Consider the following 15,868-nt stretch of genomic DNA (forward strand, 5'->3'; position numbering starts at 1 on the left):
TTTTATCTTCACTGAGGGCTGTTCCTTCTCCCATAAAGAGCTGCTCTACAGTGTGAGTAGTGTAACTGGGAGATACCTTCACAGAGATGTAGCACAGGTTATCTGGTTAATTAAATTCAGTCCTTATGCCCAGTCCAGAGTTTTTCAGTGGCAGGCAGCTGTCTCCTCACAGCAACAGAGGAGTAGAGACCCTTCAAAAACAGTGCTCTGCAACCCACACTGGTAGAGATGGCAAGACTGTGCACCACTGTCCTTGGGGTTTCCCTTCACATTAACTGATAACATGTGAGCTGCTTGCATGGTCTGATGCCTAATTTAAATTACTATTGACAATGGCATGCTGAGAGAAATGTTAGTTAGAGCATAAAAGGGAGGCAGGGAGAGGAAACTGGTGATGAAGCAAGTTAAGTAAATATATAAATTTCATTTCTCATCTTGATTGCTTTTCAGGTAAGAGAATAGATATTAAGAAGTTTGCATGCTGCTATGAGAGAGTTTAAGGTGATAGCTTGGTCATGGGACTAATTCTGTGATGTTAAATAAATCTGTTGTCAACATACATAGCAGGGGGAGGTGTTAAATGATGGCCTCAAGTCCTGCTGCCCCTCTTTTCAGGGAAAGAGTCAACAACAAGGTGACTCAAGGTCTTTTCTACTCCCAAGCCCCTCAATTTCCCTTTGCAGTACTGGAAGGACCAAAACAACAGAGATTTCCCCCATATTTGCCACCTCAGCAGCTGGTTCAGCTATGGCTAGATTTTTTTTTCAAGTCATAATAACTAATGATTAAATTTTCTTTGGAAAGGTGCAGTCTGAGCTGCAGTTTCATGATTGCTTCATGCCCATTAAAGCTAGGCTGTTGCTGACAGGAACCATTCGCTCCTCTCCTGTGTTTCAGCTCACACCTTCCTTCCCTTTCCCCTCTGCTGGCACTAGCACCCCTGCAGCCATGCCAAGGGCTGGAGAAGGGAATTGCTGCAACTGGAACTGCAGTGGGCATTGCTGGTTAGCTTTCAGCTGGGCCAGCACATTGCTCTGCCTCTCTCCACTGCCCTGCAGGTGCCTCTGTGGAAGAAACAACAGGAGTGGGTAAGGTGTGGGACCACCTCTCTCAAGGGGCTTAAAACAACTGTGATTCCCCCAAAGCTTTCCAGGAAAAATAGGCCTCAGGAAAAAAGAATGTGTGTGCCAGCCTTAGGTTAAATTCCCTTTCCTATCACAGATTTCTTACCTGACTTTGAACAAGTCGTTTTAACCTCTCTCTGCCTTAGATTTCCTTCTCCAAAACAAAGACAAAGCAGTACTTTTATCTTTTAGAACAAGCACATTAGAGATTTTGAGGTGCTGAAGTGCCCAGGTACTCTGTGAATAGAAACATAGAAAGAAGTCTGCAAATAATTTAAAAGTGCTTCTGCCTCAAGCTTCTATTTTTAATTGCAGTAATTGTAGACAGCATTTGTATTGCACATGGTCTTCATACTTAACATGTTGTAAGTATCCATGCTTTTGGCAAATCATTGGTATAAGTGAATTCCAGATCTTAGAATTCAGGGTGTAAACCTGAGATATACGACAAAGGATGGAAATGGTGTTTTTCAGGCTTTAAAAAGCATTTTCACTGTGTGTCAAGTTTTAGTAACTTTTAGTAGCTTCACTCAACAACAGAGAGAGCAAGCACTCCATGGTGAAAACACCAGCTGTGGTCTATTTTACATGCAGTTACCTTTCAATCAGTCACACCATAGCATTTACTTGTTCCATCTGAACCTCTGCCTGATCTGAGATCGATTCAAGCTCATCTGACCTGACATTGTCATATTTTTTCCAGCAGAGCTAATATGTGGTTTTGTTTGTGACCAGACCCATCACTTACAGGGCTTCAAGCTAATATCCTTGTTTTAACACAGAGCAGACAGAGTGGTTGTAATCACTTTTCCAGAAATGGGTGATAGTACTGCATCAATACTGTCATTGTGATCCTCTTCCTAGCTAAAAAAGCTCTGCTTTCAGCATAAGATTTGAAATGTTTATCCTTTGAAAAATACATTTAGTGTAGCCATAACAAGTGGTAGAATATCAGTTTTTCCTCAGAATTTGAGATTAGAATGTCTATGTTTATAGCTAAAGGAGGATACCACTAGAAATAAATATTTATTAAGGTGGTGATAAAATTACAAGGGCAGATCTTCATTCAAGAAGAAGTCACTCTTTTATTTACAAAAATCAAATGAGAGATTACAGACTAGTTATTCTCAGATACATCATCCAACCCTGGCAATCTGATTCTAAAGGGCTGATTACCAGAAAGGTAATCAAGGTACAAGGTACGAGTACTTCTTCCATATAAGGTGTCTGAAAGATGCTGGGACCAGGGATATTCAAAGTCATCGGTCTCATTCTGAAACCACTTTACTCTTTTTTTGACCTTGCAAATCCATTTCCTTTCTCTGCATTTAAGTTCCTGCATTTAGAAAATGGGGATTAAGAACACAGATGCAAAGCTGCTCTAAGTTTATTGACATTTGCAGCTTTCAGAGCTTTAATGGGTAGCACCATACAAAGGCAAAAAGTTCATTTTACTGAAGTGATTCATTTTTCAGCTGGCTGCACTGTTGTACTGCAAATCTTCAGTGAGTGAGAACTTGGAGTTTGAAGAAACAACTGATTTAACTAAATGGTTTTTCAAAGGCACAACATAGAAAAATTGGTGCAACCCCATCATAGAGATAAATTTATATCAGGCTGAGTGCCTCATATTGATTAAGCTTATGTCAGCAAGGAATCAACTTGCTAATGCCATGAAAGGCACTTTTAAACTGAAATAAGAGTGTCTACACAAGGGATTAGTTTAATATTGGCATTCTTTTTCCCCAAGTAAGTCAAGCCTTTAAGTCCCACATCCCTAGTGCTATGCATTGTGAATTAAAAAAAAAAAAAAAAAAAAAAAAAAAAAAAAAAAGGGAATAGAAATGGCATAGCAGACATGGCAAAAACCAATTAGTGCCTGTCCTTGGTACTCAGAGTGCTACATTGGCTCACAATTAGGGCTTGCTATGATTTGAAACATCTTTAAGCTTCTTCTATTGAACACAATATGTGGGAATATGGTTCTGTCACATTTTTTTAATGTTCAAGCAATGCTGACATATCCCAGAGATGTGAGTTCAGGCTGTGGTTTCATGGCAGCCTAATTTCTATGGCAGGCTGGCTGCCACTATGAAGTCACAAATACATTACTTGTGAGAAGGAAGGAAAAGTGCCTCCCAAACCAGTTTGGTGGATGCTTTTGCTTGCTATGGCAATAGTGTGGACAAAGTTTAGGATGAGCTGCTCCTAGCCCATTCTCTAAAAGGAGGACCCAGACTTCCAACTCTGAATTGCAATCACAAACGTACTTGTAAGAAAGTAAGTGTAGGCACAGTGAAGATTTTTAAGTAAATATTTAATATAGTCTGCATTTTTAAAAAGTCATGATATATTCAAAGAAGGAGCTCTACAACTGTTAAAAAAAAAAAGAAAGAAAGAGATAGAAACCACAATGGCTTTGCAGAAATACTAACTAATTAATAGTTACCCTAATAGCTAGACTATGTCTGTCTAGCTACAATAAATGGCAGAGGAACAGACAGTGTCCAAAAGAACCACCATCAGCAAAGTACTTCCTGAGATTTCAGAATGATTTCAACATTAAACTTGATTCATTGATATCAACAAGTAAGAACCAGAAGCTAGATATGCTGTCTTTTCCCTTTCCATCCCTTCCTAATGCCTTCTATTCAGTGTTCATATTTTATGCATATCCTTCCTCATGAATTAAAGAGTTCTGAAAATTGAAGAATAACTATGAAGTCTCTCTCACTTTCCAGGTAGAATATGTAAGGATGGGCATGACTGAACCTTGTTTGCAATGGTGTGACTACCACTGAGAGTCAAAGTGGGAAAAGGAGGTGTTTTCATCTGAAAATACAGAAACTCATAAGCATGTCAGAATCTTCTGGATGTCAGAGATTCAGTCAGCCAAATGTTGCAGTAGCTGTGTCTCCTGGATATGGGCTCATTCCTGCTGAGCAGGTTCAAGGCTGAGGTTTCACTGCAGTGGGATACTGCTGTAGTGGGCTGTGGCTGCTGAGACCAGCCATCCCTGACATGACTGGGATCAGGCTAGTATGACACTTTAGGATAGGGAAGCAAACTTTTATAGGTTCTGTATTCAGCACGTGGACAGCTGAGGGGAACAGAAGACTGGGACACTGCGGTGACATGGCTTATCCTCATGGTCTTCAGTTCTGGGAGCCCCCAGATACTTTTCTTAATGCCAGCAATACCATATGAAATTATACAGAATCACAATTATCATCCCTGAGATGGAAGATGTGTGGATTTGCATAAATAAGTCCAAAGCCAGTAAAAATGATGCAATCATCTTAGACACCCATAAAAACAGAGATGTCACAAGATCCAAAAGCAGAGTCCAGATGCACCCACACACTATCATGGGATAGGTTAGTGTTCTGATAGGGATACTGGGGAAGGAGGGACTTGAGCAATTTGCAGTTGGGCTAAACATTGTGCCTGCATATTTGAGCATTACAGAATGACAACCTGTGACAACAGGAAATTAAATTCCATCATCCTGAACATAACACTATCTACTGTGAACTTTGAGATTTTTATGAAATGCTCCTTTTTCCTCTCCTTGAAGACTATGGGATTGGCTAAGGATGGTTTATCTGGGGCCCACGTGGGATATCAGAGTGCTGCAGTGTTGAGCAGTTTCTGTGCAGCCAGGGTCAAAGAGTAGGGGAAATGCTAACTAGAAAAGCCAGCTGCAGAATTGGAGGAAGGTCTAGAACACTACTCCTGTCCATCCTTAAGATAATTCCTTTCACACAAACAGCCTAAATTTTCCAAAAACAATTTCTTTCAAAATACAGCTGACCCCTCCTGTATGATGAAGAATGTATTTAGGGGAGAAGGGTGTACAAGCAAATCCTTGTGGCACATTCCTTTCAGTCTTGCTGGGCATTCTGCCTCTGTTTACACTGGTTAAATATTTAAAGCTATCTTTAAAAAGAAAAGCAAAAGCCCAAAAATTTCTTCTAAAGGGAAAGTCAAGATTGTCCTTTAACGTGTACCAAGCTGCATTCCACTGAAAAAGGCAGATGAAGACTGAGAAATACTCCTGCTCTGATCTCATCCTGCTCACTCTCTAAATAGCATTCATGGAAAATACACACACAGCTAAAAGACATAGAAAAACAACTTTCCTCCACTCTATCTCCCCCCCCACACACCTTTTCAATTTGTGTATCTTGAAATAATAATGCAGCAAATATGATCTGAATCTCATTTACATCAGTGGAAATGGGGAGTCATTTCTTTAAAAGGAATGTACTTGAAGCCCAGCAAGAGCAGCGTGAGGCCAGAAGTAAGAGCTCATCACATAATTTCTCCTTGCATCACAGCCTTATGAAGCTCTACTCCTTTCCCTTGTATCTGTGAAATCAGCAGGTCTGCTCCTGGGAGTAAGGATTGCCATCTTAGGCTCTTAAATCAGCCTCTCTGTGTTTGAAGAACAAGAGAGAGTCTGTGTTTTCAGGCACTGTATGTAACTGTAGAAGAACTTGCTCAAGAAAGGGAAATAAAAAGAAAGTAAAAATGTTCACATTCTCTGAACAAAATGAGCTGTGATCTGCAATTGCCCTTTTAAGAGTTGTGACTTTTTCTTGTTCTCCGGAAAACTTCTGGCAGCAGCAGCCGGGCTGCAGCCCCTGCGCCTCTCACCCCAGCGCAGAACATGTCAGGGAAGGCAGGCAACATACGGCTTTAATTTCCAAGGGATCATCTACATTTCTCCTGAACAGAAAAGAAAACCAAATCAAATCTCCACATACTCCATCTATCTTGAATAAACAGCATTAAGGAAAAAATGCTGTGCGTATTGGGAGGAAGAGATTCTTTGTAGTCTGCTTTGACTGTGCATACCGCTTCTCCTCATGCCTCTTTAAAACACAAAATCCTTGTAATGGGGGCCTGACTTACACCAATTCTGGCCAAAAATTCCTCTTTATTCCTCGCCCATGCTACCTGGTAGAACATTCATGTTACAATAGGTATCACTCAGCAGGAATAAATTCTATTTCTCTTGTTTCCACAACCCCCAAATAGAAATAAAAGTACAATTTTTAACCTAAACTGACAATTGCAAACTAATGCAGGCAATTAATAAAAGGCATATAGAGAGGCAAGTGGGATGAATTTGAGGGTAAGCTGACCTGGGCCACCCCATGGTCAGAGAATTACTTGGTGTCTTGTCAAATGCTTGTTAGTAACAACTGCCTCTGCACTGAGGTGACTTTCTGAGCACTTGGCTGTACAGCCTTGAGATCCTTTGCTGCAGAAAGTATTCTGGCTGCTGACTGAACCATCCGTAAGGTTTGTGTTCAGCTCCTACTGATTTTCTTTGCCAATCACTGTATGTGTTTGTTATTTTTGTCAGCATAGGCATACTTCCAAGAGTCTTCTAGATGTTCCAAGAAATGTTGAAGGCAGGCTTTTAAATTTTAAGGATTTTGTTCTCCTGGCAAGACTAGGTCTGTGAGACACTATGCCCATGGTCCTGAGGCAGATGGCTATGTCATTGGCAAGTTGCAAACTGAGAAGTATCTTACCACGCAAATGCTGCATCTGCTTGGGAGACTTGTCCAGGTACCTTCTCTCCAGAATTTTGGTTTGTAGACCTCCATGTCAACTTCTAGGGTCAAACACCTTACTTTAAAGAGAATGTATTATCTAGATTAAGGATTTTATAATCCAAAGTATATGGTAGTTTTACGTGGGATGTATGACACTGTAATCCTCTCTCCTTCATTTCACTGCATTTAGAATCTTTGTACTTATTCTCCTTTATTTCACTGCTTTTACAATCCTTGCAGTGATTTTTCAGCAAGTGTCCCTGTCTGTGCATTGAGAGGACTTGATGTGATATGTAGTGCCAGTACTCAGAGCTGAAATGAGACCCACCTGAGATGTGGATCTGTACTGTCTCATTTGGAAACTCCCAAGAAACTTCATTAATTTAGTATACACATTGTTGCCCATCACAGATTATGTATTTTAATCCCTCTGTCTACCTAAATCTCAAAAAACCTTTCTTTCCATACAGAACTAATTGCTTTGCACACAAAAAATATCGTGTTCTTATTGGCCAAGATTCATGCTCAACAGGAGACAAAAATCAACTTTCAACTTATTCCACTGAATTATAATGATCTCAGTTTTAACCCTTTATATGACATCTAAAGAATGAAATGTTGACTCAACTAAAAACCTAATGATTTAAGCATAACTTTTGCTTTAATTTGGTGGACAAACATAATTTATGTTATCATTTTGGTTTACATTTTATTCATTTGGGTACTCACTAGCCTTCCTACGTAAACATTTGGACTTATATTTGGGTTCTCTGTATGTAACATAGGTCTGTGAGATAAAGCTGAATAATTTCCTCTAAGGAAACAAGTTTCCCTTAGGTGCTGTGGAATGGAAGCATTCCCTCTATCCTATTTCTACCAGTCACATAGAGGAAAACAAGAAAATCCTGATGACTTCTTGCTTTGTTTCTTTACAAAATTAAAGATTTACATGACTACTTTTTTTTTTCCCCAGACAATCCCCCATCTCCCATAACAAGCAAAGCAAGCACAAACCAGCACTCTAAGGATAGTATTGGTACATAAAGAATGTGAGAGGCCAAATTTCACAGTCTGCCTACCTACCAGAGTCCTAAGTTCCCCTAATGGCTACTATACCTAGTAACACCTGCATATTATTTTGAAGTAAAAGCTGAAATTCCTTTTTATTATTATTTAATGCCCAAATTTTTGTTTCTTTTAGAATTGAAGATCGTCTCTCTGTGGCAAGGGGGAAGAGTGCCTGTGCTTTAAGAAATACACTGTGTGTCTTTGTAAGAACATGATTACTGTCACACTGACCCGAGCAAAGGAGGCATCCAGTCCAGTCTCCTCTCTCCAGCTGTCACCTATGATGGACACCTAAGGCATCATTAAAAGAACAGGGGAGACACACAGGAATCCAATCCTGTGGATATGATATGCAGCACTGGGCTTGCATGAAGAAGTTGTATATTTTGTGTAGACCAAGACATATACGTGGAAAAGGAAGACTTTTGGTCACATTTTTCTGTGGGTTAAAATCACCTTTCAGCTAAGAGCAATTGCCTACTATTTCCTAAGTTATTTATTCATTATGCCAGCTCTGACAGGAAGAAGATGGTAGCTTTAGAATAGAGAGGATATTGATGATGTTAATGATGGGAAAAAATAGCATTTATTAGCTAAGCAGAAATAAGAAATAATTACCAATTACAGTCTGTTGATTTGGAAAGGGGTAAGTGGGAGGGGGCAGTGCTGTAAGTTGAAGTAGAAGGAAATCATAATGTAGTATCAGACCAGCATCTCTACTGAGTCAAACATTTTGGGCAGACTTATGAAACCTATGTGCACTTCTGTGAGCCAAGTTCTGTAGTTTCCCTGAAGGATCAGGTCTGAAAGGAGTGGGGGAATATCTGTTTTGTGAGAAAGATTCCCTCACAAACAGCACAGTGGTTTGTTTGGTCTGTGGAGATGGCCTCCAGGAGCTGATGCTGGTCGTTTTCAGCAGTAGAACTACAAGGAAGGCAGCTGTGCACTGGATGAAGTACAGCCCTGGAACATCAAATGTAAGACCAGGGTATGCTGGTGATTTGATGGCAGGGGGTGTTCATTGCTGTAGTAGTGGATGGGCATCAAAACACATCTTGCATTTCTTGCTCAGGCACGGTTTAAACTGATCTGGTGTTTTGGGCCACAAAGGATTATGCTTTAATGATGAGTTTTGTGGTTTGGGGTGTTTGAAATGTAGGACAAGTGCTTCTGGGAAGATTCTTTCCACACAGGATTTTCTTCTGTTATGTGAAAAATTACTACACAGTTAAAATGAGCAAGTCCTAGAAACTTTTCTGAACTTACCAGCTCTCAACCCTTGTTCTTCCCACAATACCACCTCCATCCCATTTCCACTTATTCTTTCTGAGCTGGTCTCACTGATACATCTGAACTTGAAGTAGTTTTTCTCAAGCTGTGTTTAGCTTGTTAATTTGTTAATCCAAAAATGTGTCTAGTTTTCCTTTTATACTAGCTGATCTGAAAAAATCTATTATGCACATGTACAAACCTTATCTGTATACACTGGTCTTTCTCCTAGAACAATCTTCTAGGTTGTTAGAAATGTTGTTTTTCGGTTTGAGAAATGTTTCCTTAATGTTTCACATGCAGACCCCAGTAGGCAGAATTTCAATCAACTGATGATGCACTTGGGCATCTTAATTACCTCTCCTGGACTGTGTGATGTGTCCCCAGGTCTAACGAGGACAGACAGAAAGCCAAGGAGGCTTCCCAAGACTAGTCAGAAATTCACACTCATTGCCGATGAGAAAGAGCATGGATAATACTTATTCTGATCTAAAGATCCAGTGTTCAGTCTTTTTAGGATGAACAGAGAAACAATACTGCTATCTAGAGCTGAATATAAATAGGTTTTGTGCTAGAAAGAAGTTAATAATTTTAATTACTGATGTAGGTCTGAAGAGAAAAATCTGTAGCTTCAAACTATAAATACAATATTTAAAGAATCAAACTGTTCAGCAGAAGATGGAAAAAGGTATTTGTGCACATCATTTTTGAACTATGGTCCTCTGAGAAGAGAGTTCTTGGCAGAACTCAATGAACCTCAGTAAACAAGGACATCAGCAATCGACATTTTTAAGGATGTGCAATTTCTAAACATGATCCCACTCCTGCAGTCGTTACACAGCACAGATTTTGCTATTAATTAGTTTGAATGTGGGACAGTTCTGCTGGGAGAAAGAAAGTGGCCTAAATAGCATGGTCCAAATTTTATCTATAGCTATCCAAGAAATACGGATGTCTTTTATTAACCCTTGCCACCTCTGACAGCTAGAAATAAATGCTGGAGCTGTCTTGCTACTAATGGATTTTTGGAGTTCAATTAACATGTAAGGCAGAAAGGATGGGAGCATGCTGCAGAGAAGGAAGACAGCTGGTGGGAGAAGTTCCATGCCTGGTTCAGCTCTGAATGGTAGAATGAACCTTCAGACAAATATGAGAACATTTGCACACACAACGGAGAGCCTTAATTACTGAATGTCTGGAGAACAGGGCAGGGTTCTTCTCTCCAGGAGCACACTTTATTATTCTTATTCAGTTCCAATGAGTACAGTAAATCCCCTATTCAGCCTTCATCGTTTTTTCTGGACTATGTATTTCGGGAGAGCCAACAGGGCCTCCATTCTGTTTGTGCAATGGGGCTTCAGGCATATAAAAATGGCTATTGCTGGTGGTCACTGTATGCCCATTCACCCCCTCCCCAGAATATAGCAAGAATTTTCCAAAAAAACTGACGGGAGGTCACACAGCATTCGACATGAGTCACACTGGAATAGTTGCCCACCCCGCAGAGAGAGGAAGGGAAATGGGAAAGCCCTATGGGGATTATTTTCGTATGTCGGGCTGCTGCTGCGGACACGCTGGGAGGAAGGAGCAGATAACACACTGGCAATAGCTTGGTAGCGAGTTAGTTAGTGTCTCTGGGGAGAGGCGAGTTTTAGCCGCTCCAGTATCACCGTGAGTGCGACATCGCGGTCTGTGCCTTGACGGAGCTGCGGCTCCTGCCCGCACCTCAAGTGACCGCAGCGTGTCTCCCACATTTCAGAGCGGCAGAGACACCCCCACTGCGCACTGCTCTCCGCAGCAGAGTCCTGCCCTTTGCTGAGTGCCAAACATCGATTCCCCCGCCCGGATTAGCCCGGCTGCTTGCACAGCGGCGAGCATCGAGGGTGACGGGCTCCGGCCCAGTCCGGGTGCGCGCTCAACAGCTTCAACAATCGTCATCAGCGGGGAATCCAAAAAACAGCCCCGGGACAGGCGGGGCCGGCGCGCTGCCGACCGACGCGGCGCAGCCCCGTCCCCCCGACCACCCCCCCGCGGCGGGGCCCCTTCCCCAGCGCCGCCCCCGCCGCCTTTGTGCGCGGCGCGGGGCAGCCCCTTGCCCGCCTGCGCCCGCCCCCGGGTGAGGCGTTGGGAGACGGTCCCTTACGCAGGAAAGTTCGGCGTCGGTTTCAAGGCTCCTCCCTCCGGTGAAGCAGACTGCGGGGCGCCTGGAAACCGGTCGGAGGGAGTGCGGCGCGGCGAGGCGAGGGGCGCGGGCTCGAGGGGCCGGCACAAATGGTCAGGCGGCGGCGGCGGAGGCGGCGGCGGCGGCCGTAGTCGGAGGCGCGGAGGACGCTGCCGCCGGTGCGGGCAGAGCTGCGCGCTGCGCTCCGCGGCCGCGTGAGCGGCGGCCGGGGCTGCCCCGTCCCTGCCCGCCGCTCCCTTCATGAGTCGCAAGTTCGGGCCGGGAGGAGCAGCGGCGGCGGCGGCGGGGCGGCGGGAGCCCGGCAGGGCAGGCGGCACCGACTGAGCATGGCCGAGCGGCGCGGGCCGGCGGTGAGCGGCGGCGGGGAAGTTGGCAGCGGCCGGTGCCCGCGGCTGCCGCTGCTGCTGGTGCTGCTGTGGGCGGCGGCGCTCCCGGCCGGGGGGCAGCTGCCGGCGTCGCAGTACAACGGCGAGCGGGGCATCTCCATCCCGGACCACGGCTACTGCCAGCCCATCTCCATCCCTCTCTGCACCGACATCGCCTACAACCAGACCATCATGCCCAACCTGCTGGGCCACACCAACCAGGAGGACGCGGGGCTGGAGGTGCACCAGTTCTACCCGCTGGTGAAGGTGCAGTGCTCGGCCGAACTCAAGTTCTTCCTGTGCTCCATGTACGCGCCGGTGTGCACCGTGCTGGAGCAGGCCCTGCCGCCCTGCCGCTCCCTCTGCGAGCGGGCCCGCCAGGGCTGCGAGGCCCTCATGAACAAGTTCGGCTTCCAGTGGCCCGACACGCTGCGCTGCGAAAAGTTCCCGGTGCACGGGGCTGGCGAGCTCTGCGTGGGGCAGAACGCCTCCGAGCGCGGCACCCCGACGCCCGCCCTGCGCCCCGAGAGCTGGACCAGCAACCCGCACCGCGGGGGCGCCGGCGGCGGCGCCGGGGGCCCGGGGCCCGGCGAGCCCCGCGGGCGCTTCACCTGCCCGCGGGCGCTGAAGGTGCCCTCCTACCTGAACTACCGCTTCCTGGGAGAGAAGGACTGCGGGGCGCCCTGCGAGCCCGGCCGCCTCTACGGGCTCATGTACTTCGGGCCCGAGGAGCTGCGCTTCTCCCGCACCTGGATCGGCATCTGGTCCGTGCTCTGCTGTGCCTCTACCCTCTTCACCGTCCTCACCTACTTGGTGGACATGAAGCGATTCAGCTACCCCGAGCGGCCCATCATCTTCCTCTCAGGCTGCTACACGGCGGTGGCCGTGGCCTACATCGCCGGCTTCCTCCTGGAGGAGAGGGTGGTCTGCAACGAGCGCTTTGCCGAGGACGGTTCCCGCACTGTGGCGCAGGGCACGAAGCGGGAGGGCTGCACCATCCTCTTCATGATGCTCTACTTCTTTGGCATGGCCAGCTCCATCTGGTGGGTCATCCTCTCCCTTACCTGGTTCCTTGCTGCTGGCATGAAGTGGGGCCATGAGGCCATTGAGGCCAATTCCCAGTACTTTCATCTGGCCGCCTGGGCCGTGCCGGCCATCAAGACCATCACCATCCTTGCTCTGGGACAAGTGGATGGCGACGTCCTCAGCGGCGTCTGCTTTGTGGGCATCAACAACGTGGATGCCCTGAGGGGCTTCGTGCTGGCCCCCTTGTTCGTCTACCTGTTCATAGGCACCTCTTTCCTGCTGGCTGGCTTTGTGTCCCTCTTCAGGATCCGGACCATCATGAAGCATGACGGCACCAAGACAGAAAAGCTGGAGAAGCTCATGGTGAGGATAGGCATCTTCAGCGTCCTCTACACGGTGCCGGCCACCATCGTCATTGCCTGCTATTTTTACGAGCAAGCTTTTAGGGAACAGTGGGAGAGGAGCTGGGTCACGCAGAGCTGTAAGAGTTATGCCATTCCCTGCCCCAACAACCACAGCGGCCACCACCCGCCCATGAGCCCCGACTTCACTGTCTTCATGATCAAGTATCTCATGACCTTAATCGTGGGCATCACCTCGGGCTTCTGGATCTGGTCTGGGAAAACCCTGAACTCCTGGAGAAAGTTTTACACCAGGCTCACCAACAGCAAGCAGGGCGAGACCACGGTCTGAGACCCCTGCTTGCCAGGCTAGGGAGATGCGGGCAGGCGGAGGACTGAGGCTCTGCCTCGGGAAGCAGCTCCTTATCCAGCCTGGGCAAACTTTTGTGACTGCGAGTGGCTTCCGCAGGCGCGGGGAGCGGAGAACGAGCTAGGGAGACCCCAGTGCCTGGGATCTCCGGGCTCTGCCCTCCCCGTGCTGCTCGGGCTGTCTCCTGTAGGAGCTGAACGCACTGTCAGGTTGGGGGAGAGGGATGTAAATAGCCTCTGTAAGATTTTGTAAGTATATTTGTATTTAAATTACAAGAAAACTCACTTTTTTTTTTTTTTTAATTATTTAGGACACTTCTAACCCGTTTGCGGATTTTACTTCATCGCTTATCACACCCTTCCCCCCCCCGCGGGGGTTCTTTTTTTTTTTTTTTATTTAAAGGAAAAAAGGCTTTGTATTTTTATTTCGTAGGGACGGATGGGTAAAGCTGCCGGTAAAATAATCGAAAACAAATCCCCTTCTTCTCCCCCACACAGGTTTTGTAATGGCTTTGCTTGGAATTTCAGCTGCATGAGCAGGAGGGCCGGAGCGGGGCTGCGGTCCGGGGCGCCTCCTGACCCGGGCTGGGTCCCGGTCCCGGTCCCGGTCCCAGCCCCGGCCCGCCCGCGGTAGCGTGGAGGTGGGGATGGGGAGGAGCGCCGCTTCCCGCCGCGGTCCCGGCCCCGGCCCCGTCTGGGGAGCACCGACCCCGCCCGGTCCCGTACAGGGAGGACGGGGACGTGCCCGAGCGTGGCGCAGGGACGGCGCTGCGCCGAGCCCCGGCCCCGCTGGCCCCCGCCGAGCCTTTCCGGCCGCCGCCCGCCGGGGTGGTCGGGTCTGGCCGTGCCGCGCACGGCTCGGGAGCTGTTGGCCCGGTTCGGTGTACGGGTTGGGGTTCACACCGCCTGCACCTGTAGCACCTCCGACGGCTCAGGAGGTGGATGGCGGCAGAGATACACCGAGATTCCCTCCTGCTGGGGTTTTTTTCTAAGCCCACTTTCCAGTCCGGGGGCGCCCCGCGGGTGCTCCTACCGCCGCCTGCCCCGGTCCCTCCCCGCCGGGCTGCTGCCGGCTGGGGTCAGCAGGATCAGGAAATACAGGCTCAGTGAAAAGAGCTTCATCGGAATAAAACGCAGCATTCAGTTTGGGGCTTTTGTTTGTTTCCTCCCTGCCCCCTAGTTATATTCATACACCGCCTCTTCATATGGGAAACATTGGAGCCATTGCCATTCCTCTGAATTTTAATTCATTGAGATTTAAATCATTACACATTATGAGGGTGTGATGATTTTTGCCAGTGGTAAAAACAATGGAAAGGAAAACAGTAAATCAGAATGCTTAAGCGTTCTGGTAAGACGGGAGACCTGAAAGAGCCTCTGCTGTCTTTTTTCCCCTCTTTTTTCGGTACAGAAGTAACATTGTATACTGCAAGGATAAAATACCATGTGTGCAGTATATCAGCTACCTTGTATGCTCCTGGGTGTGGGATTGTGCTTCTAAAACGTTTAAAAAGTTAAAGACAAAATTGTAACTTTCAACAGATGCATTTGAATATGTAGACCTCTGTATGAAAAACAGCAGAACGCTTCTCTCCTGATTGTATTGTTTTAAACTTTTTTTTATATTACAAATGCCTGTATTTAGGTTCATAAACATTATCTATGGCTACCATACCCTGAAATGCAAAATTATTTTAATTTGGTATGCATTTATTTCTGTTCATTATCACAAGATCATCTATATTTATAGAGGAATAGAAATTTATATATATTAAATACCATATTTTTAATTTCTCTGAAATAAATTGAGGTTTTGTACAAAAGTAGCTTGTCCCTTTACGTATTCCTCTAACTCATACTGTGTGAAAGCAGTGTATATACTACAAGATGTGTGGGATTCCTTTTTTCTTTTCTTATGTTGAGTTCACAGTAACAAGCTGGAATTCGGTGTAGGAATTCATTGTGCATTTTGGTTTTTATCTCTGGGCCAGTCTAGATTACTCCTTCAAAAGAAGTAATGTAAACTGTTCAAGATCTCTGACAGGGTATGGTCAGTGGTGTGAAATCCAAGAAGAGATCTGCTATATGGCAGGAGAAGAAAGAAGCTCACCAGTTTTTTTTTTTGGTGGATTTGGTGGGGGTTTGTGTTTTTTTTTTTCTTTTTTTTTTTTTTTTTTTTTTTTTTTTTCTGGTTGCAGAAAGGAGTTCTCACAACTTAGCCTCTCTTCTCATTTTCCTTTTTATTAAATTTTTTTTAAACCTTCAGTGCTTAAAAGGACACTCAAATTATCTTGCAATATTGTCAGAATGTTTTAGTGAGTAAAATAGTTTTATTTCCTGAATTTTGACTGTTTAGTTAATCCAGAGTTAAATGTTCATGGAAGCATTTCAGGTTTATGGAAAGTATACACATTCTTTAACCTTTCAACACAATACTTTTTTTTTTTCTTTTTTTTTCTGTAGTTCATTGTTTGAAGTGCCATTCGGTAAGTGTGGGTTTATTAGGAAAGACTGGTTAATTATCAAACTTGATTTTTGATTTTTAGTGTTACAA

General features: G+C 45.7%; 2 protein-coding genes across 2 annotated transcripts in view; both read left to right on the forward strand.

Annotated features, from left to right (window-relative positions):
• The window catches only part of CDK14 (cyclin dependent kinase 14), a 342,320-nt gene extending 332,937 nt beyond the window's left edge, over positions 1-9,383 (forward strand). Inside the window, exon 15 of the mRNA XM_050971252.1 lies at positions 7,896-9,383. The gene's annotated coding sequence lies outside the window, so the exon portion shown is untranslated. The remainder of the gene's footprint in view (positions 1-7,895) is intronic.
• Positions 9,384-11,539: 2,156 nt separating this feature from the next.
• FZD1 (frizzled class receptor 1) lies at positions 11,540-15,140 on the forward strand. The gene has a single exon (XM_050971251.1). It carries the CDS (start codon positions 11,540-11,542, stop codon positions 13,295-13,297), a length of 1,758 nt encoding a protein of 585 aa, XP_050827208.1. The 3' UTR covers positions 13,298-15,140.
• The last annotated feature ends 728 nt before the right edge of the window (positions 15,141-15,868 follow it).

This window comes from Serinus canaria, chromosome 2 (assembly GCF_022539315.1).
Source record: "Serinus canaria isolate serCan28SL12 chromosome 2, serCan2020, whole genome shotgun sequence".
Classification (NCBI taxonomy): Eukaryota; Metazoa; Chordata; class Aves; order Passeriformes; family Fringillidae; genus Serinus; species Serinus canaria.

Coding starts and splice junctions, on each gene's coding strand:
- FZD1 (XM_050971251.1), top strand. CDS start 11,540: ATGGCCGAGCGGCGCGGGCCGGCGGTGAGCGGCGGCGGGGAAGTTGGC.